The 23620-nt window shown below is 48.0% G+C and overlaps 1 protein-coding gene across 7 annotated transcripts in view; it reads left to right on the forward strand.

The window, feature by feature from the left end:
• Positions 1-23620, forward strand: part of LOC121458754 (teneurin-4-like) — a 671077-nt gene that overhangs the window by 554914 nt on the left and 92543 nt on the right. For 5 of the 7 annotated variants that reach the window (XM_041668100.1, XM_041668105.1, XM_041668104.1 and 2 more), the window contains 2 exons: positions 13190-13375; positions 21425-21451. In XM_041668100.1, the coding sequence (XP_041524034.1) occupies positions 13190-13375; positions 21425-21451 (213 nt within the window). The remainder of the gene's footprint in view (positions 1-13189; positions 13376-21424; positions 21452-23620) is intronic. The other 2 variants (XM_041668102.1, XM_041668106.1) reach the window with 1 other exon arrangement.

Raw genomic sequence — 23620 nt, forward strand, 5'->3', positions numbered from 1 at the left:
GCCTGCAATTCCTTTCTGGCTTAGAGCGACACTGGATAGTAATCACCATGGATGAACGGTAGCCAAATGTGTCCATTAGTGGCTATAGCCCCAGGACTCAACGAAGGTCTGACCTACTTGCTACACCTGCTCAGTAAAGATGCATGGGTGGATGGATGCGTGGGTGGATGGATGTGTGGATGGATGCATGAATGGATGGATCCATGGATGGATGCATGGGTGGATGGATGCATGAATGGATGGATGCATGGGTGGATGGATGTGTGGATGGATGCATGGGTGGATGGATGTGTGGATGGATGCATGAGTGGATGGATGGATCCGTGGATGGATGCATGGGTGGATGGATGCGCGGATGGATGCACGAGTGGGTTGACAAGCACATGGCTGGGGCATCTGGTCATACAAAGGGTAATTCTGTTGGCAAGCTCTTTGTAAACACTCTTTTATTAGACCCTCCCAGTATGAGGACCAAATGAGAACACGGGTGAACAGCCTCACACAGCACTGACATCAGTCGGTTGTTTCTACATCTTACAGCTCATTCCATCCATACCAAGCCTCCGCTTTCCAATCTACGCCACATTTTAACACACCTACTGTATGATAGGTCCTTTTTATTAATCAGACAGGATGAGAGATAGGAAAGATAAGTGTGTGCATTCTGGGGAGCAGGGAAGGGAGCACACACATGTGCACACATCTACTCACACACACACAAACACACGTGTGCACACACACACACGTGCACACATACTCACACACACACACCTCCAATCACTGCCCTAGCACTCCACACTGTTAAAGTGAAACTCCAGTCAGCTCATTATGGTTTGGATTAACAGCTCCGATCGTGACCAAGAGAGATGGCTATGATCTTTGGCAAAAACAAGACCCACGCAGCATCTATACCTCTAGAATAGCTAGAATTACCTTTCCTGCTGAATGGAGAACTGCTGTTCAATGCACAGTCTAAATTGGACTTTCATCCCTGTTTACAAAGCTCACGTAAAGACATGATTGTGAGCACAGATGTGCCGTCTCAGGAATAACTCTCTTTATATAGCTCTGTTTATTGCAATATAATAAATGGTCCTTTTAAGGCCACGCCTCCTCGTACTGTTCATTATGTGGCTGAAAAGCTAATTTACGATGGGTCTATAACCCGTGCCTTGCACTGTTAATCCCCAATGAACTTCCACAGCCTGGGAGGAGGCAGGGATGGCTTTGGCTGAGCTTTCTGAGTACACTTCAGTCGGGTCTGAAAACAACGAAGACAAAACCACTAGGAAGGGGTTTAGAGTGATGGCTCAGTGGGCAAATGCTGTGCAAGCATGAAAGCCAATCCCCAGCACCTCTGTAAAGGCCGGGTGCTGCATTGTGTATCTAAAGCCCAGCAATGGGTAGAGAGAGGCGTGAAGACAGGTGGACCCCAGGGGCTCTCTAGACAGCCAGTACAGCTCCAGGTTCAGTGAGAAATCTTGTCTCAAAAAATACAGTTTAAAAGTGATCAAGGGATAAAGCCAACATTGATCTCTGACTTCTATATGCACTCACACACGTGTGTGGCTAGCACACACATGTGATCACCTGCACACACATACATACACCATTGAAAAGGACTTTGAATAGATTCATTGATCTCATCCTCCTTAGTCATAGGCCTAATGGTCATAGCTGATACCAGGCATGTATGTGGACTCATGTAGAAAGACAGAGGAGAGTCCCATGCTGGGAGGAGTCCCTGACACAGACAGACCCGGATTCGAACCCTGGCTACTTACTAAATATAACTCTAGAGAAGTTCCATCACCCTTTAAGCCAAAATAAATGGAGATCATGGTAGAACCTACCTACTTCTTTGTGGGGATTGTTTAAGATAATGTTAAAAGGAGCTTAGCATGTAACTTGGCCAATGATATGTGCTTGGTTCATGTTATTGCTAATTATGATTTGGTTAAAATGCCAATTGGAGAAAGTAACAAATATTCAGAAAGACATGAGAGCCCTGTAAAGGCAGATGTTTGTGCCTGTGATAAAATACCTGGGAGGTAATCAAGAAAGAGTGGAGCTTAAGTTTGGCTCACAGTTTAGGAAGCTCAGTCCATGGCCATTTGGCCTCACTGCATTTGGATCTGTGCCAAGGCAGCACACTGTGGTTGGAGCAGGATCGGCTATGCCGTGGCTGCCAGGAAGTGAAAGAGAGAGACAAAAAGAGGCAGTATCCCATTATTCCCGTCTAAGAAATGCCCTGAGTAAAAGTAACTTATCTGTACTTGGTCTCATCTAGTAAAAAGTCAACCACTTACTGATAGTGCCACAGAATGGGGACTAATCCTTAAATGTATGGCCACTGGGGACATTCAGGATCCAAAGCATGGTGGTGATTTGAGCGATGTTTTGCAGCCACGTCTCTGAAGACAAACCAACATGGTGTCAGGGTCTATGTGTTAGTAGTCCCAGCTCAGGGCTGAACATTTGTTAGGTTCTCGTGATGATTGCATTGAATGACTGACCAGGGAATGGTCAAAGTGAGGATGGCAGAGCCCCGAGGAACACACACACGCACGCATGCACGCACGGGGAGGGGGGAGGCAGGGGGAGGGCTATAGCTGAAGCTCCCCGGGAAAATCCCAGCATCACAAGATGGACATTTTCACTGTCTCGTGACTCCCTTGCCCTCCTAGTCACCTCTCCCTTCCCCTCCACCTCCACTCACTCCACAGAGCTAAAGCCAAGCCCTAGAATCCATTTCTGTCACAGTCCAGACCTCATTCCTCTTGATTCGGTGCCTTCCCAGACAAGGACAAGGTCCAGCACTGGCTGGCCTCTTCCAGAGCATCTCCCCAGAGAGCAGCTTTCCCATCAAGCGGGTACGCTCCTTTTCTGCGCCCAGCCTCCACCCAAGTGCTTTAGCTGGTTTTTCTTTTGCTCGAGATGGGCAGGGGGAATTTTACCTCTTTGACATGATCCTTAAATTCAGCAAAGCCTGCTTTTCTTCCAGAGTCTACTGGCTTCTAAATCAGTTCAGGCACTCGGACCCTTTCTAGGCACCGACTGCCCCAGGGCCCGGTTCTTTTTGGGTCTTCTTTCTCACTCTCTCCCCAGAGCCTCTCTTCTCTGCCTCATGAATTGGGTCTTCATTCCCACTGCTCAGCAAGTGCTCTCCCATCTTATCTTCTAGAAATGACTTTTATTTGAGTGGAGCCTGCCACTGCCTTTTATTCCTCTTGGTTGCTGGCTCACAGAAGCAGTACATGGCAGACTCTCGCCTGGAAAATGCTCACACTGGTACTTTATGATTCTTGTAATTTCATTGCACTTGAGTTTCATGGAATAAAAAGTGGAGATGCATTGGAGATCAAGTGGTGTAGGTCTGAAGGCAGCATGTGCCTTCCATAAAATCGTGTGGGATTTGGAGCAGGACCAGGCTATATGGTCAAGCCTCAACTTACCCACTAATAGTAATACTAATACTTCTTCTCCTTGCAGGACTGTTTTCCAAATTAGCTTTAGTAAATGTGCATAAGCTATCTACTATGGTGCCTGGTATTCAGTAAGCGCTTAATAAAGGAAGCATGAATACATTTTTTTATTATGCATGATTAGGTCTAAATCAGCCCAGCAGTTCTTAACCTCAAACAAATTCAGGGTTGGAGGGGAGTTTATATGGTCCCCACATTAGCATCAGCCTCCTCTCCACCAGGTAGCTCAATCTCCACAGACAGCATCCGAGAACAGCTCCAGGCCTGTACTCAGTCCACAGCTACACGCATTCCTGTCCCCCTTTCCCACGTCTCTCGTGTGTCGGAAGCCCTGCAATCCACCCAAGCATGACAATCGCTAAGAGCTCTAGGTGGCGTGCGCACCATAGGTTCGGGAGCATGGAGGTTAGAAAGTGATGAACTTGGCTAGGAGATGACCCAGGAAGGTCCTCGCTGAGGAGTCGTGAGAACCATTAGGAGGAAGGGAATGGAAAGGAGGCTTCCGGGTACCCCAGAGAGTAACCACATGTGCTCCAGCAGAGAGCTGTCTGAGAGTCCAGTAAATTTGTTCCTCGGACTCACTAGCGGGGAACCCCTGGGAGGAGAGGGTAGGCAGCGAAGCTAGGACCCGGGTAGGTGCAACTCTAGGAGCTCATCAAATAAATACCTCACCACCATTTTTGATTAGAGGCCAGGGAAACAGGGCAGTCAGGAAGGTACTTGCACTTAAGCGTGAAGACTCAGTTGCGTTAAGTCACCAGGACACAAAAGGGTGAGTCCGGCAGCCTGCACACTTCAGCTTAGCAACGGAGAGGCAGGGGCGATCAGATCTCTGAGAGTTCAAAGCCAACCTGGTCTGCAAAGAGAGTCCAGGACAATCAGGGCTGTCTTGGGGTGGGGTGGGGATTTCTTTCAATGAGCCTGGACTATTTCCCTTTTAGACTCCACTTCTCCCTTTGTTCTCAGATCTACCTGGTCCAAATTCTTCCTAAATCTGGATGGAAACCTTCCAGATTCAGATTTAGGTTCTCTGGGCTTCCGTTCTCTATCTCTCTTCTTCCTTATAAAAGAAAGAAAAGAAAAAGAAAATCACAAAGCATATAAAAGAGCAAAAATAATTGGATGGGTTAGATGGATAAGAAGCTGAAAAGCTCTGTATTGAATTAAGTCACAATTGACAACACAATGAACTAAATGCTTTTTTAAAAAATAAGCTGAAAGTAGCATCAGTATTAAGAAAAATTAAAGCTCTGAACATAGCCACTGCATTAGCGCTAAATTTTGAAAATGGTAATTCAATTTTATTTACGAGGCAAAATATAATTACATTTAAATTTGAGGGAAGAGAATTTAATTCTTATTAATGACAGAAAGACGGAGCGAGATGCTTTAATGCCAGAAAAATTGTCTGATGTTCATGGATGGGAGAGAAAATTAGATTGGGCGTTGAGCATTCTCCCCTGTTACAAGGTCTCATTTGTGTAGCCAGAATTGTTCTCTCTCTGAGAAACATTACCTTCTCAGCCCAGAAAGCACAGTGCCGACAGCCAATTAAACATCAAAAGGAAATGATCGGGCCAGGCTATTTCTGTATAGGTATGTTACAAGACGGGAAACTCAAGGTTAGAATTTCACCAGAGGAATAATATCCATTGAGACCTGACATTTCCCATACCCCCTCCCAAAGCCAGTGACAGCCTAAGTATCAAAGTTCAGAATAATAAATATCTAAGAGATTAATACCAGTGCAGAGGAGGGGAGTGAGGTGGGGGAGGCGGGGAAGAGCCCACCGGTTGGCTGGGAAGGAACTGGGTTTAGGCAGAGCAGCGAGATGGTCAGTTAATCAAAGACTGGAAAATTGAGCCCAGACAGGCACACTGCTAAATACTGCTAGAGTTAAAGGTTGATAAAGCAAAAGCTGGCAGCTTTGTAATTTAGCAGGATTTCCCTCGACAGCCCTGGAACATTTCCTATCAGAACTGGAGCCTTTCAGTATGCAAATAGAAGCCCTCCTGCCATTGGACCTCAGACTCGGGCTTCTGTTTGGATGCTCAGGCTGACACTTTGTAGCAAATCTCCAGTCATCATCCTGAATCAAACTGCTGGGACGATAGCTTGTGATTTAAAAGAAGAAGAAAAAAACCCTGCTCTTTGAATGGAAATGTTACATTTTACTGAGCCCCTTCCCATATGGGCTTCATGGTTTATTCAAACAACGACTACAGAAGCCTCTGACATGGCAGATGGAGTGGTTCCCAGGAAACCAGGGTTCAAGGAACTTGGGTGACTAACCCAAAAATACTTTGTGAAAACTAAGATTGAAAACCAGGAGCTTCTCGGGTCAGGGTTCGTGTGCAGCTACCAAGGTTTGTGCTACGCTGGCTAGGCAAGGCATCAGGATTGTGTCCATCAACTCACGTCACGCCACTGCCAGGGACCGTGTGTCTTAGTGTTGCTTCCTGTTGCTCCTTTGAGTCCCCAGCTCCTTCTCCCTTAACTGGACATCCACTTTAAGGGGATCTCCTGGTGACAGTCTTCCACCTACAAGCCTCCTTCTGCTTTCTTCTTGCTCTTCCTCCCTTTTCAGTTTCTACCCCATCCCAGCATCCTAGGTCTCAAGCTGCCTTTATTCACTACTTTCTTCTCTTGTTCCCGTACCTCTCTCTCACACCCGCCTTGCCATCCCCAAGCTCACTCGTCCACTCGCTGTCTCTGGACACGCAGCTGCAGCTGTGGAAGGATCTGCCTTCCTGCAGCCAAATCACACCCTGAGCGCAATGCAACCCCTCCCGTGCCCTCCAACTGCAGGTCTTCACACACAGAGCTGCAATGCTCGGTCCACAGAGGGGCTATCTCAGTCTCCACATCTATTCACCAGCTGCAGGTCTTTACACACACAGAGCTGCAATGCTCAGTCCACAGAAGAGCTATCTCAGTCTCCACATCTGTTCACCAGCTCTCCATGCAGCCGATATTCTTGTCTCCTTCCTGAGGATTGACACCATCGCTTAAGTCCACGCCCATTGTTCTGGATGGTCCTTCACACACCCCGGGCCCCATCCATCTCTCTGCCTGTACTCTATGCCCAGCTGAGGAGCTGCCCACAAAGCCCGTCCCTCCAATTACACTTTGGATTCAGTGCTCACCAACTGTTCAGAGGCACCTCAGTGGAGTGCCATCTCCTTGTCCCCCTCCTGTCTTCTAATCTCCCTTCCCCCGGCTATTTCTGCTACACAAATATGACGTTTATTAACTGTTTACTCATGGGAAGCGGGAAGAATATAAAGCGCATTCCTTGGACTTCATATAACTGGTCCCAAGATCTTGGTATTGACACCTCCAATGTCAGCAGTCACGTTGTTTAACTCAGCCCATAATCTACTAAACAATTTATACTAAGACAACACCGTCAGATTGTATCAGAGGCCTGACCTCAATTGATCGCACAATTGACAGACAAAGGAAGCGAGGATAGACAGATAGATCTTCCATTTTAGCCAAAATGCCACTGAGCAGATCACCTCATCTGCCCACGCTGTTGGCTCAGTTGGGATACATGAGTCGGTCATAGGTGTTGATGGGGGGATACGTATGAGCACCACCTATAACACTGGAACATGTGGACGCTTGGCTCCCCACTTGTTTTGACTCACATGCTGGCTGGTGTGACTTGGACTTAACATCTGCCAAGATTTTCAAAGACAAAGAATCAGACAGAGAATGCCACCAGGAAGCATTAGAAACTGTTAAGTCCTCTATCCGAGTTTCTAAGGTCAGTCTCCAAATCTCAGGTCCTAAACACCATGGAGCATCTTCCTTATTACCCCTCTCAGTGCACAGTACAGACTTAGGAAGACGTCCCAGAGGTCACACAGGGCAGACCCTGTCTCCACACCCAGGTAATTTCAAAACCATCTTCGCCTCCCTTTCCTTGATGCATGGGAGTGTTCATGCATTTGGGTGGGGTACCTTCTCTCTTCCCAGTTTGTCCGTCTTTCCGAGTAGATGGTGCTTTATGAGGAAAGCGTGCACGAATCTTTCCCATCAGGGCAAAGATACAGCCTCACCTACCAGATTTTTAATGACTGGGATGTCAAGTAAGTCCCAACACACCAAAACGTAACTGTGATAGTCCTGGGCTTCATCTTGGCTTGTATGGATGGAGACTTGTGTTTAATGAGAGAAGCCTGGGGCAACTTCTCCCCCAAACACATGTTTGCACTTTGGGAAATAATTACCAATAACCAACTCCTGCATCTTTTCCTGCCCTTTTCACCTGTTCCTCACATGTCCATTCCCATCCGTGTCACAGGCAGACGACAGGTACAGCTCATGGGGTAGCGTGAAGGAAGATGGGTCTGCAGGTGTGTGTACCGAGACATTTAATGGTTACAGAGTTCACGCAGATTGGACATGGGTGTCTAAAGCACTTGTCCCCTGAGAATAGTGAACCTCTGTTTGGATGTGTTTGATGGAAATTTTTGTATAGCATGACCCCGAGATGGGGTTAAGCTCACAGACATGGAACAGACTCCTCCAGCATTTTTTTTTTTATGTCTCTCTGTTGGTTCAACCAATCAAGTGAGGAACTGTGGTTGAGAAAGGGTAAAGGACTTTTCCCAAGGGGCCCTGGGAAATTTGGTACTCACATCTGAAAACAAGTCTATCCTATAGCTCCTGTATAAAAAAAAGATTTCTCCCAGGCCCTGGGGCCTCCCATACTCAGGCAGAAACCTCTGGTTCTGATCACATGAGAGTTAAGCAGCCTTTGCCAAAAGTTCTTTTACACTAGGTGTGGAGCGGGCATCAGCACTCACACTGATCTCTTGACTTTGCTACACTTGCCACGTCTTGTTTCCTTTTTATTAAAATAAATACATTAAAAGTACATATGAAATTGGTTGTGTTCTGACTGTGCCAAGCATAGATTCTATGCCACGGTCTTTACCTTTGGGCACGTCAGTTCATTTGACCCGATAGAGTAGGTTAAATGCTTCTGCTGTGCTGGAATACAACTCCAGGAGACAGGAAAGCAGGCTTTGTCGGGTTTTGAGTCTCAAGCCCGCTGTCACTTTAGCACTTAGGAAGATACCCATGTGAGAACCAGCCCTGCCACACTCTTTAAAGTGGCTGATGCCACCACCACCCCCACTTAGAAAGAAGGAAACCTGAGATTTAGAGAGGAGCTGTGACCCACTTCCCCGGAGGATGCTTCTGTTATGTAAATGGCAGATGAGCCGCCAAAGCACATTCTAGAGCACTGTCCTGCTTGGTTCTCACCCAGCGTTCTGTGAAGTTTCATCTGCTTTAATGTCAAGGCTGAATCTGAGAAGGAAAAATAAAACAGTTCCTTTTATTTCAAGGGCAAGAATAATAAACCAGAGTATTGGGGGGCGGGGAATAGGGAATGCAGTCAGTCCGAAGCCAAACGGTAAAGTCAAGTCTCGGGTTTCTCCTCCCATCAGGCGTTGAGGGTCCTTCCACTCGGTCCAACAGGCTTTTCTGTGTTACCATCAGTTAGCACCCCGTAAACATCAAGGTCACCCGGTCTGGGCCCCTCCCATTAAAACGTGCCAGAGCTCACGAGCCAGCTTGTAAAGGGCCTGTGGTGGGGGCGGGGGTGCCCAGTCACCAGGCAGCCCTAGACAATAGGGAAATGTGGCCAGCAAGAAAGTGGCGTGTTTAGATGATGGGACCAAACTCTGCATGCAAAGAACAAGAGGCAGGGTCATCCCGGGAACTCTGCCCGGAAGATTCCATGAACACCCAGGGTTAAACTCGGGCAGAACAAAGGAAAACAAAACAATGGGGCCAGAAGTGGGCAGGAGAGGTCTGCTGGACCTTCGAGGAAGAGCTCTCCTGGGTACCCGTCTTGCTTATTCTGAGGCTCCATTTAAAGAACTGTCTGCTTTGCCGAACTGCATGGTTCCAAGGATGCCTGGACCTTACCAAGCGTCCGTGGACTCCGTAGCTCTCCGGAGCCACGTCTCTAAGAAGGACAGTAACATGGTGTTCTCACAACGTTGCTGTAAGAATTAGTGAGAAACCGCATATGAAATGTGCTTCGGGAGGTGTAAAACCTGATAGAAGTGTTAAATCAGAAACGTCTTCCCCCCCACCCCCCGCATTACCTCATTTGATCTAATAGCAGGCCCGTGAGGGTAGTGAAGTGAAAGTTATCACCCCTATTTTACAGAGATGCAAAGTGAGGCTTAATGGGTTGTGTAATACAGTGCATCTTATGCAGTCCATAAGTGACAAATCCATGGGCAAGTCCCAGGTCTGCCTCCTCCTTAGAACCATGGCTTTAACCCATGGTAGCTAAACAAAAAGGTATAGGTATTAATAATGGCTGTGTATTAGTACATACGCTATAAGCAAATATATTTACTATTTGGAATGTTTATATATTTAGAATGCATATGTTGACTATTTAGAATCAGTTTGTGTCTTATGTGGACTGTGCTTTTCTGGGACAGAGGTTGGATCTTACTGGCCTGTGCGTTTCTAGCACTAGACACAGCTCGGGCTCAGGGCTCACTAGATGTAAATCAGTAGGGACTCCCTGACACCTAGATCAGGCACTATGGCGCCTCTGCAGTGTGGCTCTCCGCATTCCCTTTACACAGAGGAAAGAAAGGACACTCAGAGCAGCTGAGCAGCTCAGCAGGCTGGCAGTGAGCACTGCCAGGTTACTAAGTCTGAGGTGAAGCCCATGTCCTGTGTCCATAACTTCTGCTTCTGGAGTTTCGATCAACTGTAGACTGGAAACAAAAACTTCGTCTATACTGAGTATAGATTTTTTTTCTTGCATCTGTTCCCTAAAGAGTATAGCAAACAACTATAAACACAGTTGTTTGGCCCTGACAACTCAGTCTAGCAATGATTTAAAGTATGGAGGAGGTTATATGTCCATTAAATGCAAGTGCAGGGCAAAGCCTCACTCTCTGCCCTTGGCCCTTCTGCCTCCCTGTGCCTTGCTGCCCCAAACCCCACAGCTTCGGCTGCCAGTCTCCTGGTTCACACCTCCGAGGACAGAAGCGCTATTTGCTGTTGGCTTTCACACCATCAACTCCCACTTGGAAAAAAGTGCTGGGCAAACCCAAATGAATGCCGGGTTATTCTTCTCTCCCAGGGTGCTCAACCAGCCCCCAGAGTCACCAGGAGGTCACCGCCCTTTAAGTGTGTATAAACAGAAGGAAGTGTCAGAGATGTGACCCAACCCATGACCCACAGGGGTCTGGGGCCTGAAACTTGTTGCTCTCTGTCCTTGGGCAAGCCCAAGATGTTGTCTGAGGGGGGGTGAACCCTGGAGAGCTGCTGGATGTGGGACACCTAGTGCCACGGTTCCATCTTCAGACCCAGAGACGCAGACAGACAGGCTTGCTGGACATTGAGCCAGGCTGAGTGGTACACACAGGAACTCACCACCCTCAGGCACCTGTCACGTGGGGCATCTCCATCTGTCTGTTATTTAACAAGTATCAGTTCAGGAACAGAGGTGACCAGAGGGTGGAGCCCAAGCCCTGGGCTGCTGCGGATCTGGCTGTGACACGGAGAAGCACCCAAAAGTGTAGTCTGGGGTGGGGAGAAGCAAACGCCTAGCCACAGATGAATTACAGGTGAGAAGAGAAGCCAGGACCTTGGGCCAGGCCTTCTACTGTGGTTGTATTGTGTAACATGGAGGATACTGTGGCACAGACTATGTCTTGGAACCCAGCGGGACTTTAGACATCTTCAGGTTCCCCCAGAAGAAGATGAGGAAGCTGACACCAAGAGACAGGGACAAAGTGACACCCAGGTCCCAAGATGAGTGACTAAGCAGGCAAGGATCTCACAAGCCTCTCAGAATGCCTAGGGGAAGTGGGCTGCCCTGACCTCCATCTTGATTTCCTCGACCCTCTGTTCTGCCCTGAGCACTCACGAGGGTCTGGAGAAGAGCAGAGGGCTGTTTTGTAGCAAGGCTTCACCGCACAGTCCTTCCAAACCAAAAGCTGTGGCTCGGTGGACCCAAGGGACCTCCTTCCATATCCTACAGCTCAGAAGCTCCTGGGCCTGGCACGATCCTGGTGCCTGGCTCCATGTCACAACTGCTTCCGCCCCTCTTCAGCAGCTCCCCAGGCCTGGACAGCAGAGAGATACCATGTGTACTGCATCTAACCACAACCTCTGTTCTGCGGTGGCAGCTTGGCAAGATAGCTGTGTAGAAACACAACATAAATAGCAGCTCTTATTGTGCTTTTTAAATTTCCCAGCACTTTGTTTATTGTATTCTAGGTTGATGGAAAAAAAAAATGTCAGAACCGCTGAAATCCAATTTTATTTTCCTTTGTGTGTGTGTGTGTGTGTGTGTACATGTGTGTGTATACACATGTGTGTGCACATGGGAGTCCATGCTCTGTCACCCTCTACCCTATGTATTCTTCTGAGGAGAGCATCTCTCCCTAGACCTGAAGCTCACCTGCTGGACCAGGCTGACTGGCTGGGAGACCCGGGGGCTGCAGACTTGTAGCCACGCCCAGCTTCTCTGTGGGTACAGAGGTTATAAACTGATGTTATACCTATGCTGGTGCAGCAAACACTGAGCCACCCCCAGCCCTTGTCCTTCCCTTTTGTCGAAGAACCTAGAATATTAGCAGCTTCTTAGCACTGCAGTGCCTCTAGAAAGGGAGAAATGGGTGGAGACAGCTTGACGCAGGTGCCATTTAACCTGGTTGCAAAGAAATTTAAAATTGTTGGGCTTTTCACACACAGGGAAGACTGTTGGGTCATGGGGCACGAGTTGATCAAGTCTAGTCCTCCATCAGAGCCCTGGAGAAGATCACCTGGTGTGTGTGTGTGTGTGTGTGTGTGTGTGTGTGTGTGTGTGCGCGCGCATGCGCGCCTGTTCATGAGCTACACAAATTTCCTAAAAAGCAAACCTTTTGGTCTGAGATTTTCAGTAAGCATGAGGCAGCTGCTGGCTTGGAGCCCCAGGGACTTGTGAAATGGGCCCTGTGTGTTTTGCACCCACACAGAGCAGCCTTTGTGAAGGACAAGGCAGCCCCTCTCTGGCCGTGAAGTGTCCCCCTCCCCCGCTGTTTACTTTGGACCAGAGAGCTCATTTCAGTGGTGCCTGAAGCTGTGGGGAGCATCAAGCCCAAGGACAGAAAATAAACCCAGTTTCGCAGGGCAAACCTAGATCTGGGGCAACCCTGAAAACAGAAGCATGAACCAGCCACCCCTACCCCTACTCTCTCCCCCTCCCTCCCTTCCTCCCACTCTGTCTGCACTGGAGCAGAGGCTGTAAAGACAATCTTCATGGGGTCCTCGCCAGGCCCACAAGCGCCTCATTTGGTGACAGGGACGCATCCCCACGTTGTCTTCACCCATAGCTGATTTTTAATTAAATGTGACTTTTCCTCGCATCTGTTCAGAAGGCCGGTCCCCTTTGGAAGTGGCCAGCACAAAAGCAGAGTGGTGATAGGGAAAAGCAAACAGAGCAGAGCTACACAATCCCCCTATTCTGGTGAAGAAGCCAGTGCTGGCGGGCCTCTGCCAAAGGCCCATGGAGATTACTCTACCGAGCCTCTGGAATCCCCACTGCTCACAGAGCCTAACTAGGTGGCCAAGGGTGACCCCTGTTCCCAGCAACAACTGGCTCAATAAGCTTTTGTTCTCTCTCCTCCCACCCCTGCCCCTTTGCCCCTCTTTCTCGCCCACAGAGATCTGTGCTGCTGACTGCGGTGGCCACGGCGTCTGCGTAGGAGGCACCTGCCGCTGTGAGGATGGCTGGATGGGGGCCGCATGCGACCAACGGGCCTGCCACCCTCGCTGTGCGGAACATGGGACCTGCAGGGATGGCAAGTGTGAATGCAGCCCCGGCTGGAACGGCGAACACTGCACCATCGGTATGGCAAAGGTCTCAGGGCATTCTGGTTGCTCTGAAAGACACTTGGGGGCCAGCCCGGGCCTCCACTGCATGTGGATAGAGGCCCAAAGTCCTTTCATCTGACGGCATTATGACTGGCTTCTCCTAGACATCAGCTGGGTTTAAGCACACCATCTGTCATTTTCCACACACGTCCTCCCCCAGATGCATTCCCCACATGACATCTAGCTGGTTAGCAGGTCTTGCTCTTGAGCCCTTCCCGAGCTAAATGTGACATTGCTCTTTGCCCAGAGATGAGTCAAGTGGCAGCTATAGGCAAGGGCCACTGCCCCGCTGAATCTCAATTTCCTCACCTATAGGATGGGGAGAATAAGGCAAGCAAAGAGCTTGGCACAGGCTGGCGCACGGTGGAGTGCCCCAAACATGTGGCCGTCGTTAGCAGTTTTATCATATGGCTGCACGGCTCCTTGTAGTATCCAAGGCTCCCGAAGAGGCCTCTAATCCCGGCAAAAACTCTTCTCCAGGTCCCTAGGCCACATCTGCATTTCTCTTTCCCCTGCCCCAGGCTTCCATCCTGTCTGCATCTGTCTCCTTTCTCCTCTCTGGGGGCTGCTCCGCACCAGGCCCTGCTGAAGCAGCACTGTCGGCCGCTTTCAAAACAAGCTGATCACTTCTTCCCGTCTCTCTGCCTTTCCTGCTGGCTTTGTTGATTTTAAACACAGCCAGACGTTTCGCTTGGTTTATTATCCTGGAATGAACACTCACCAAAAGCTCTTTATTGGATCGACTGCTTTGTGTACGCGTTTTAACTTCTTCCCTTTCCTCTCTCTCTCTTTTTTTTAAGAAAGGGTTTGTGATCAGATGGTAAGCACATGGCTTTTATAAGGCAGGATTCCAGGTGCCTCTCAGTGCAGAAAGTGACCCTTTGGGTCTCATAGAAATGGCAAGAAAAGCCCTAACTTTTGAGAGAGAAAGGGATTTTAAGCAAATTGTGTACCTTGTATCCAGTCTTTTTGTTTTGCCATTACTTCATATCCTCAGTCGTCTGCAACATCCCCAAGTTAATAAACAGCTATGGAACATGTTCTATCTATTAACAATAATGGCTCCTAATTTTTGAGTATTTATGATGTGCCAAGCACTGTGCCTAAGGCTCTAACTGCATTATTTTACACTTCTAACAATGCAAAGAGTTATGGATTATTTTCTCTTTCTCGGGGACCTGGAAGTAAAGGGCGTATAACCTTTGAAAACAAGAATTAGAAGCTTGATTTTTTTCCCTTCCCAGCTGTTCGCCCTACGGTCCTTTGCAGCTGGTTCCCAGGTGTCCACCGGGCATCCAGCTCAGGCCCTGCCTAGAACAGGGCCCTGTTTATCCAGTCAGGCTCGGAGTCCCCCCGATTTTGCCTCACCCCATGCTCCTCATAGATCCCTTCGTATTGGTGACGTGGCTTTCTCTTCCGCACAGCAGACTGTGCCGTCCCATCTCATTGCAAGCTGCTTGACGACTTCTGTAAGGTTACCCCATCTCAGGTCTGTCTCGGAATTCTTAGTGAGCCTGGTCATCTCAGAGCCTCTGCTTTCCTCTCTCCTTTACTCCGAGGACAGCCTAAACTTTCAGTCTCTTAACCTGGAAGTTCATTCCCATTTCAAGAAAGAATCAGGTTCTAGAGAATGGCTCAGCTGGTAAGCTGCTTGCCTTGCCGGCGTTAGGGCCTGAGTTCAAACCCCAGAATCCATGTCGAAGCCAGGTGTGGTGGCTGATGCTCGTAATCCCAGCGCCAGAATGGTGCCGGCAATAGGATCTCAGTGGCTAATGGGTGTAGCCTAACTGGTGAGCCCTAGGCCAACAAAAGACCCAATCTCAAATAAGATGGGTGGTGTTCCTTAAGACTCTTCTATGGCCTCCATGCTGTGCACGAGCGTGAGCACGCACACACACACACACTTTTGTTTTTGATTTTTTTTTTGAGATAGACACACACATATACACACACACTTTTGCTTTTCTTTTTGATTTGTTTGGTTTTTGAGATAGATACACGTGTGTACACACACACACACACACACACTTTTGCTTTTGTTTTATTGAGATAGGGTCTCACTTTGTAGCCTTGGCTGTCCTGAAACTCACTATGTGGACCAGGCTGGCTCCCAAAATTCCAGCAATCCACTTGCCTCTGCCTCCCGAGTACAGGGATTAAAAGTGCACCACCACACTCTGCTCACACATACATTTTAGAAAAAACAAACCATCAGAACCCAAGGAAAACACATTTTCCATCTCTTGCTTATGAAGTTCTGAGTTTGCTTTCCCAAATTCCAAGAGGTAACTGCCCTTTATAAAACAAGACCTCCCGCCCATGCCAAATGACAGCAAGGAGGGAAATTCTCCCTTGGTCTCGCTGCAGAGGATTGGTGTCAAGGCTTGTAGGCAGGCTGGACCACATCTGCCATAGCTATTCATCAGACCAGCTTTCAGAAGATCTCATTTGTTTTGGTGCCAAGAAGCTCTACTGTCCTTTCTACCTCCCCTGCTTGCCCCATTGTTTCCCTTTAAGAACAGCTTCTTCTTTGATTGCAGATGGTTTTTCCTTTTAGATAAGAAATACATCAAGGTAAATATGCATAGCTGAAGAGGAAGGTTGACAGTCATAAATATCAAAAATAAGAAAAATGCCACAGGACACAGAGGAGGTCACGGGCGAGTCACAGTGGCTCAGATGAAAGGACTTGGGCTCGGGATTCTATTCTCTCATTGTGTGGTGAGCGTTTCCTTTGTCCCTGTGTAATTTCCCTGCATGGCTCCCTTCTGTTTTTGGGTCTCTGCTGTGGCCAGCTGCATCCCTGTGAGAAACCCAGTACCTCATGCTGAAGTAACACCTCAGTAACCGTGCAGGATAGAAGGGGTTAGGGGTTCAGCTTAGACAATGTTGAGTACTCCCTCCTTGCTGAAGTGGTAGGAAGGAGAAATCCCCCCCTTTTGTATCCCTGTGAGCATCACTTGTAGGAAAGAGGGTGCCGACATGAGAGACATGCCAAGCGTTCAATTCTCTCCCACCATCAGTCCTGAAGCTAGAACCTACCCTGCAATCCAGTTCTCTCCCAACCAGAGCAGATGCTAGTACCCTTGATGCCGATTCAAAGACCTCTGTGCTGTGGAAGGGATCAGACTCAGGTTCTGTTTATCTAAACATCGCTACCCTCCGCAAACAGGAAGGAATAATGTGTTTACCTTACAGCAGGAAGGAAGTAGTACATAAAGACTGAGGAAACTCTGGGCTCTTTCAGCCAAGTCCCCAGCAGAAGAAGTGTTGTCCCTCAGGGACACTTCCCATTGCAGATTGTTATAGTAGACATCACACACCTTCCTTTAGAGATTTGGTTCCCCCACCCTCACCCTCCCTGGATCTTTCAAGGAAGCTGCTTGTTTTATCTCCAAAGAGATTGGTTTTCCAAATAAGAGAAAACACGTCAATGGCATCTTCTTTAATGGCAATATTGTTTTCACTCTCGTGAGAATGCCCCATGGAGCCCTTCCCCGGCCCATGCCTTAGGTGAGGAATCACCCTCTCTCGGCACCTAGTGGATATGTCTCTGGTGAAATTGCCACAGGAAAATCACATGATTGTCCGGGACAGTTTCTCTCTCAACGCTCACAGAATGAGCAGCTGGATGATGTCACTGGTGATGATGGAATTCCAGCCCTCTCCTCCACCTCCCATCACCCCAGAAGAATTTCACCTGAAACTGTCCCCCACCAAAGAAAACAATTTTGTTTTGCTCCCTCAATACGAATGCTTTCATTTGCGTCTGTGGGAGTCATTTGCGTATATGGAGCTACGGTTCCCAGTCTAGAAGCTAAGGTAAGATGGATTGACTTGGCTCTGTTCCTCAAGTGTGTGGTTCATACAACAATCATCAGAAGTGCGATTTCAGATGTCTGTTCCAGGAATGTTATGGGTCCCGCCAGTCCAAGACTTGACCTCCAGTTTCTTAAGAAAAGTTGAAAATCATTGTTAAATTTAAGGTGTTTAATTTTTCCCCGTCTTTGAAAACACGTACATTTTGGATCAATTCTACGGTGATTATTTTATTCACCTCAGCGCCCCCTCATCTACAAAACCTCAGAACACGTGTGGGAAATGCCAGCTTCTGATCTCACTTATAAAATCCAACCTTGACCCCAAAGCTGTGATGGCAGGAGATGCCAGACATTCAGAATTATTTATTTGAACTTCGGGAGAGCCGTCCAATCACATAAACCCCGATTCTTAAACAAAAGCCTCTTCTGGGAGGAAAGACCAAAATAACACTCTGGTGACGCAATCATCTGAGGGAGCAAAACCAGACTTCATAATGAAGGGGAATTTTCAAGAAAGCCGCAGAATCTTCTAGAGTACCTTGTCCACTTTCAAATGGTAGCTCTCCAGTTTCACCTTGTAATCAGATTTGTCCTTCCACAAGAGCTCAGAAGCCGCTCAGGCGGTGTCAGCACCCGGGTGATGACCCTATGCTGTTCATTCCCAAAAGCTCTCTCTCACAACAGGGCCCGAGAGCCCACGGGAAAGGGAGAGAGAGGGAAAGAGCACACAGCAATCCCCCTGGAGCTGTCAGAGTCCAAGTCTGACTGCCAGCGTCTCCGGGAGATGTGCACCTATGAAAAGGGTGGGAAACTGGAAGAAAAGAAAGGAGATTTGTGGGGTCATTTCAGGGTAGAAACCACTGACCCCTCATCTACCAGTCCTGCATTCAAGAAGAAGAAGAACAAGGACCTGTTGGGTCTCAGTAAGAACATCACATTGGTAGTTGGTATCTTCCGGAAAGACATTCGCATGACGATAACCCCCACTCCAGCACCTGCTGTAATGATCTCTACTTCATCTGTCATAGTGTGAGCCAGTGATGCAAGGGTTAATTGTCAACCCCGGATTCTTGGGGAGCGAGAAGGGGAAGCCTCTCACCAGGTTTGAAGCCTTGATAGAGGCCCCAGTGCTGCTGGGAGCTACTATGATGGAAAACCCTTAGAAACCTCTGTGGGTCCAGGCAAGTGAACTAAAATAAATCTGCATCTTCACACCGGTGGTCCCAGGAATACCAAAGACACCTAAAACACCCCACCTCAGAACCTACTGGAAATGACTCTATGCTGCCGGTTTCTCTGTCTTCTCAGTGACAAGGAGATAGGAAGAGCCCAAGAACACCTGTGCGACAAGGAAATAAAGGAAATACCTGCAGCCTGTGGGGGAAGATGCTACTACCACAGCACCTTCATCTTGGAGCCCTGAGTTGAAGGACGCAGAGATCTCACGAACTCCTGAACCCACCTTCCAAACCACAAACTATGGGCTGGTCACCATCGTCTCAAAATACCTTAAAGTCATGGATTTCAAGATGGTGGCGTTTGAGAACATTCCTGTCAAGATGTCCAGTCAGTAACAGTGTGGGCCTCTGCCTTTGTTTAAGGAAACAGCATGGGACTTCAAAACCCCAGATGTCGCTTCCTTTTTCTACAGCCTGAGATAAGGAAGTTTTGTTCCCTTTTCAGAGAACTCTTGGACTTGGCCATGCAGGTGTTCCCAGCCTTTTTAGTCGGTGTGATCTCTGGTGTCACTGTAGCAGAGGAACCCCTCTGTAGACTTAGGGTTTGAAATTTTGAAGGCCCACACTTCCTCCTGAAAACAGCCTGAGCTGCTCCAGTTACTTCTGCTGGCTTCTGTTCCCACCTGTGGTCTGGAGACATTAGCAAGTGTTCTTAAAAGGGATTAAAGTATTTGTTCCGAATAGAGATCTATCGTACTGCAAAGTCCTCGGAAATGAAATGGCATTTGAAGAGAGAGCCCTCTGAAGTCAGCCCTGGCTTTCAGGAGATTATCCCGTGGAGTGTACCTCACCTTCGGAAGCCACCCTTGTGTCTGGAGACAATCAAGAAGGTTTTCTGTTCAGAAAACTCCCTCAAAGCACGAGTACACAGCGAGGCGATCATGTGGATCCCAGTGAGGGGACCCATCTACCCAAATCCTTGGGAGGGAAGTCACAGCTCACGCCACACGTCCTATGTCACTGAGTCTAGAGTAGTTAGAAGAATGTTGAACCAGGGTTCTCCACAGGAGCTCTGCATGCTGGAAAGCGAAGAAATCCACCAGGGCCGGGACTTTCTATGCATGTGCCCTTGCTCTCTGGTGGTGAAGCTCTGGGACACCACACAAGGTGATGGCTACAAGATCTTAGACCGCCTTGCAAACTGAGATGAATAAACTTTTAGACAACTAAAGAAACAGACGAACCAAGAACAAGCGAAGTTCTCCTCTAGACCAGAGACCTCCTGGCTGTTTTTGAGATGGGCTTTCCCCGTGTTTCATTTTTCTTTCATTTGGGTGGTCCCTATGTTTGCCATCCCATGGCTCCGTGTATTCACTCCTGCTTAAACGCCATTCTCCTTCATAGTCCCCTCTTATGTCCTCCTGCACAGAGCCCACGGCACCTCCAGGGATAAAGAGATGCTTGCAAGCCCTGTTAAATCACCTGCTCCCAATTTTCCACTTGGCTATGTGGCTTCCTGATGCATATATCATCATGACAGTTACTGCATTGATACATGAACTAAGAACAGTCCCTCATCTACCACTATTGTGATGCAAACAGATAGATGATAGATAGATAGATAGATAGCAAATAGATAGATAGTGAATAGGTAGGTAGTAAGTAGGTAGATAGATGATAGATAGATAGATAGATAGATAGATAGATAGCAAATAGATAGATAGATAGATAGATAGATAGATAGATAGATAGATGATAGATAGCGATAGCAATGGTACCTCTCTGTCTTTTTTATGAAGTGAGGAAAAACCGGTCTTACAGTTCGTACAATCCTTTGGCTTCCAGATAAAGCCACTCCATTATTATAGTTCAGTCCCGTCTCAAGGACTTTTGAGTCGCACATAAAATCAAGCTGAGGATGGGGTACAGCCTACCTGAGGCATTCATTGGTTGCTTTAGAACACGGTGTCTTCTGCCTGGCCTGTATGAGAACCCAGAAAAAAGATGTGTAGAGAAACCAGAAAAGGAAGCCTCTTTCACACCCCAACAAGGAGGGTAAAATAGGTACTCTAGGCTGGAACTGAAGAGATTAGTCCTGTTCTGGGTATCCAGACACATAGCACGTGTACACACTGGGTTTAGAAGTCAGAGCAGTGTTTGGCAGATACCCTCACAAGTAGGCAAGACCTTAGAGTGTCGTATAATTCAAACGACCCCTCCATTGGAAAAGCCAAGCATCCATCATTCCGTCTCTTGATAAGACATGGCCAGATTTCCCTCGCCTTTGCCACTTTCCACAGTGACATCCATCGATCTACACCTCACATCCTTCGTAAGATGCACAAAGTAGGGGTACATCTTACTTGGCATCCCCCACATTCTGCATTCGAGTCTGTGTAGACATGCGCGTTCCTGGATAATTTGCAAATGCCAGACAGATGAGCTAGCAATGTATTTCAGCCAAAGTCTCAGCCTAGAACCCCGGTGTATATCAGAAACTAGGCAAAATTTACAGATCTCCAACCTCTCATTTCTCGGGAGTTTGTCTGCCCAAATAATTTGTCAGTATAGCTGCCTCCCCTTGAGGGAGGTCGGCCGTCACTCTGGGTAGCCCAAAGGGTTAGCTGTAGTTTCCCGTGACCGTTAATGAACCTGACAGGGCAGGACTGTGGCCACTCGTGCAGCTTCCCAGACTCGTTTCTTCCATCGTCCTTCTCCATACGTCTTCTGCTCCTACGATCACATTTCCAAATGCCTGGATCCCAGAATGAGTCGACTGCTCCTTTGGGCTCTTCATGGAGAATGCGCCTGCTCTCCGTCCTTCTATCCCATGTCATTTTGTCTTTGGTTTTTCGTTTTTGTTTTTTTCCCCCCCTACCATGACAGTGGCCTGTCCCAAACATTGGGCACCACCCTGACTCCCCACCCTTCCCTGGTGTCTCCTTAACACTTGGCATGGTTACACGGCAGGCCGTATTGCACTTCCTTGGTCCTACCTTAAATGTCCTGTCTTTTATCTCCCAAGCTCACTATCTGGATAGGGTAGTTAAAGGTATGGTCTTCCTCTATTTTCCTGTTGTCTTTGTGTCTGTGTTTGTGTGTGAGCGTAAAAGTCACGTGCATATGAGAATGTATAGAACACAACATTGGCATGACAGTGTCTACCTGCTGCCGCATCCCCAGCTTTGTCACAGCAGGAGGGTGGGTTTGGGGATGGAGAATGTCGTTCTTTGCCCCAGTCACATAGAGCTGTCTGTGACATTACCATTGTGTTGCGACCCTTCCATCACCCCTGCACCCCACCCCCAGACCTTCCACCCCGTCCACCCCATCTCATGTCACCCCACCCATTCCTTATGGCCTCTGGCCCATCAGAATCCAGACACTAGGGACCAGCCTGGGTGGCCTGGGAAAGGAAGAGGCTCAGGAGCAAGAGAAAACAATCTCGAGGCCTGCATCCCGTTACTGCTGTGTTCCTTCTCCCAGCAGCCACACGGAGCGCACTCACTGTGTGCTAGGTCCACGTGCCAGGCTCTGGGAATGAGAACTAGATGGCAGTCTGGGGAGAGGGTGGTCTGTTGCTCTCTGCCTGTTTTTCTTTACAGAGAAGGCCTGGCTTTGGTAAGTTTGTTCTACGAAAAGTAGCCCCTAATGGCAGCGTGATTTGTAATTGTCAAAACATTGATATGGCTTAGGTGATGTCTAATTCTCCGCGAAGACATCAGAGCAGTAATAATAAGGCTCGGGTTGAAACTTTTAAAATAACCCAGCACTTCCTAAGGAGAAAACATGACGTCATAGCTTTTAATCCTTGGGTCTAAACACAATGCCTGTGTCCCTTGGTTAGGGACTTGTATTCTGTAATCAGCTGAATCCCAGCTCCCTTCCACACTCCACAGCCAGAGTGACCAGGGGGCAGGTGACTTCCCTGTCACATGGTCATCTATAAGATGAGCACGCTGGAAGGTCTGCCCCACGAGGGCAGCGTGAGGGTGGCATGAAGCAGTGATCACCAAGCACCAGGACCCGGGTAGGGATGCCACTCCGTAGACTCAAGTGGCTGGTGCCATCACTGTGTCCTTATTCTTTCTCTTGACTTGAAGGACTCAGCGAGATTAAAATCCAAAATTGTAATAGAAAGGGGCAAATTGGCTGTTTGTACGAAAGACTAACAACTTTAAAAAAAATCAGGAAAAGGTTTGGGGAACTATATTACTATTCTTATTGTTGCTATGACCGAATGCCTGAGAAGAAGCCACCTAAAGAGAAAGAGTTTATTTCAGCTGACAGTCTGAGGGGATATTGTCCATCATGGTGGAAAATGTGGCAGCAGGAACATAAGCCTGCCAGCCCCATTACCTCAGCAGTCAGGAAGTAGAGAGAAGACAGGAAGTACAGTCTACTCCCAAACCTCAAAGTCAACCCCCAGTGATCCACTTGCCTCCAATAAGGTTCCACCTCCAAAAGGTTCCGCCGCCTTCCCAAACAGCTGGGAAACGTGTTCCAATATGAGTCTATGGGGGACAGTTCACATCCAAACAGGGACCAATAATGGACTAAATGCTTTTCAGCTGGGTCAGCCTTGCCCCTGCAGCAAATGTATTACTAGGACCCAACCGAATAGATAGGAAGCAAGGTTTGTTGACTTTAATACACTGACCTTTGCTGAGAACAAAATCATACCAGCAGGAAATAGACATATCTCAGTGTTCTCCTGGGACAAGCGTTCATTGCAGTCACCATCAGAGTGTAGACTAAATTCATAATGGAATCATTACTCAGTGGACCACTCCCTACCGTGTGGAGTCCTTTGCGCCCATGAGTCTTGAGTCCTCTTAATTTATTTTTCAAAGGAAGCAGATTTAATGCTGCCCATTTGGGTGAAAACGGAAGCTGAAGTTGAGGGAGTTTTAAGTGATTCACCCAGGTTACACGTCTGGGAAGTCATGAAGCCAGAACTTTGGACTTTCTGGTCATATCCAGATTTCCAACATTTTATATTCTATCACCGTAAGTCACCAAGAATGTCTCATAATTCCCAATATCTTACATCTCAATCACATACGCCAACTGTATCCTCCCTGGGAAGTAGTTTTCCTCAAGCCACTTGCTCTGATCTGTAGTTCAGAAAATTCCACCACTAGACCTTTATTGGGCTGAGGTCAGTGAACCAGAACTTCCTTTAAAAGACAAACGCTTCTTGGTAAAATCTGGGTACGTA

This window comes from Microtus oregoni, unplaced genomic scaffold (genome assembly GCF_018167655.1).
Source record: "Microtus oregoni isolate MIOR12 unplaced genomic scaffold, Mior012 000018F_ref0000195, whole genome shotgun sequence".
Taxonomy (NCBI): domain Eukaryota; kingdom Metazoa; phylum Chordata; class Mammalia; order Rodentia; family Cricetidae; genus Microtus; species Microtus oregoni.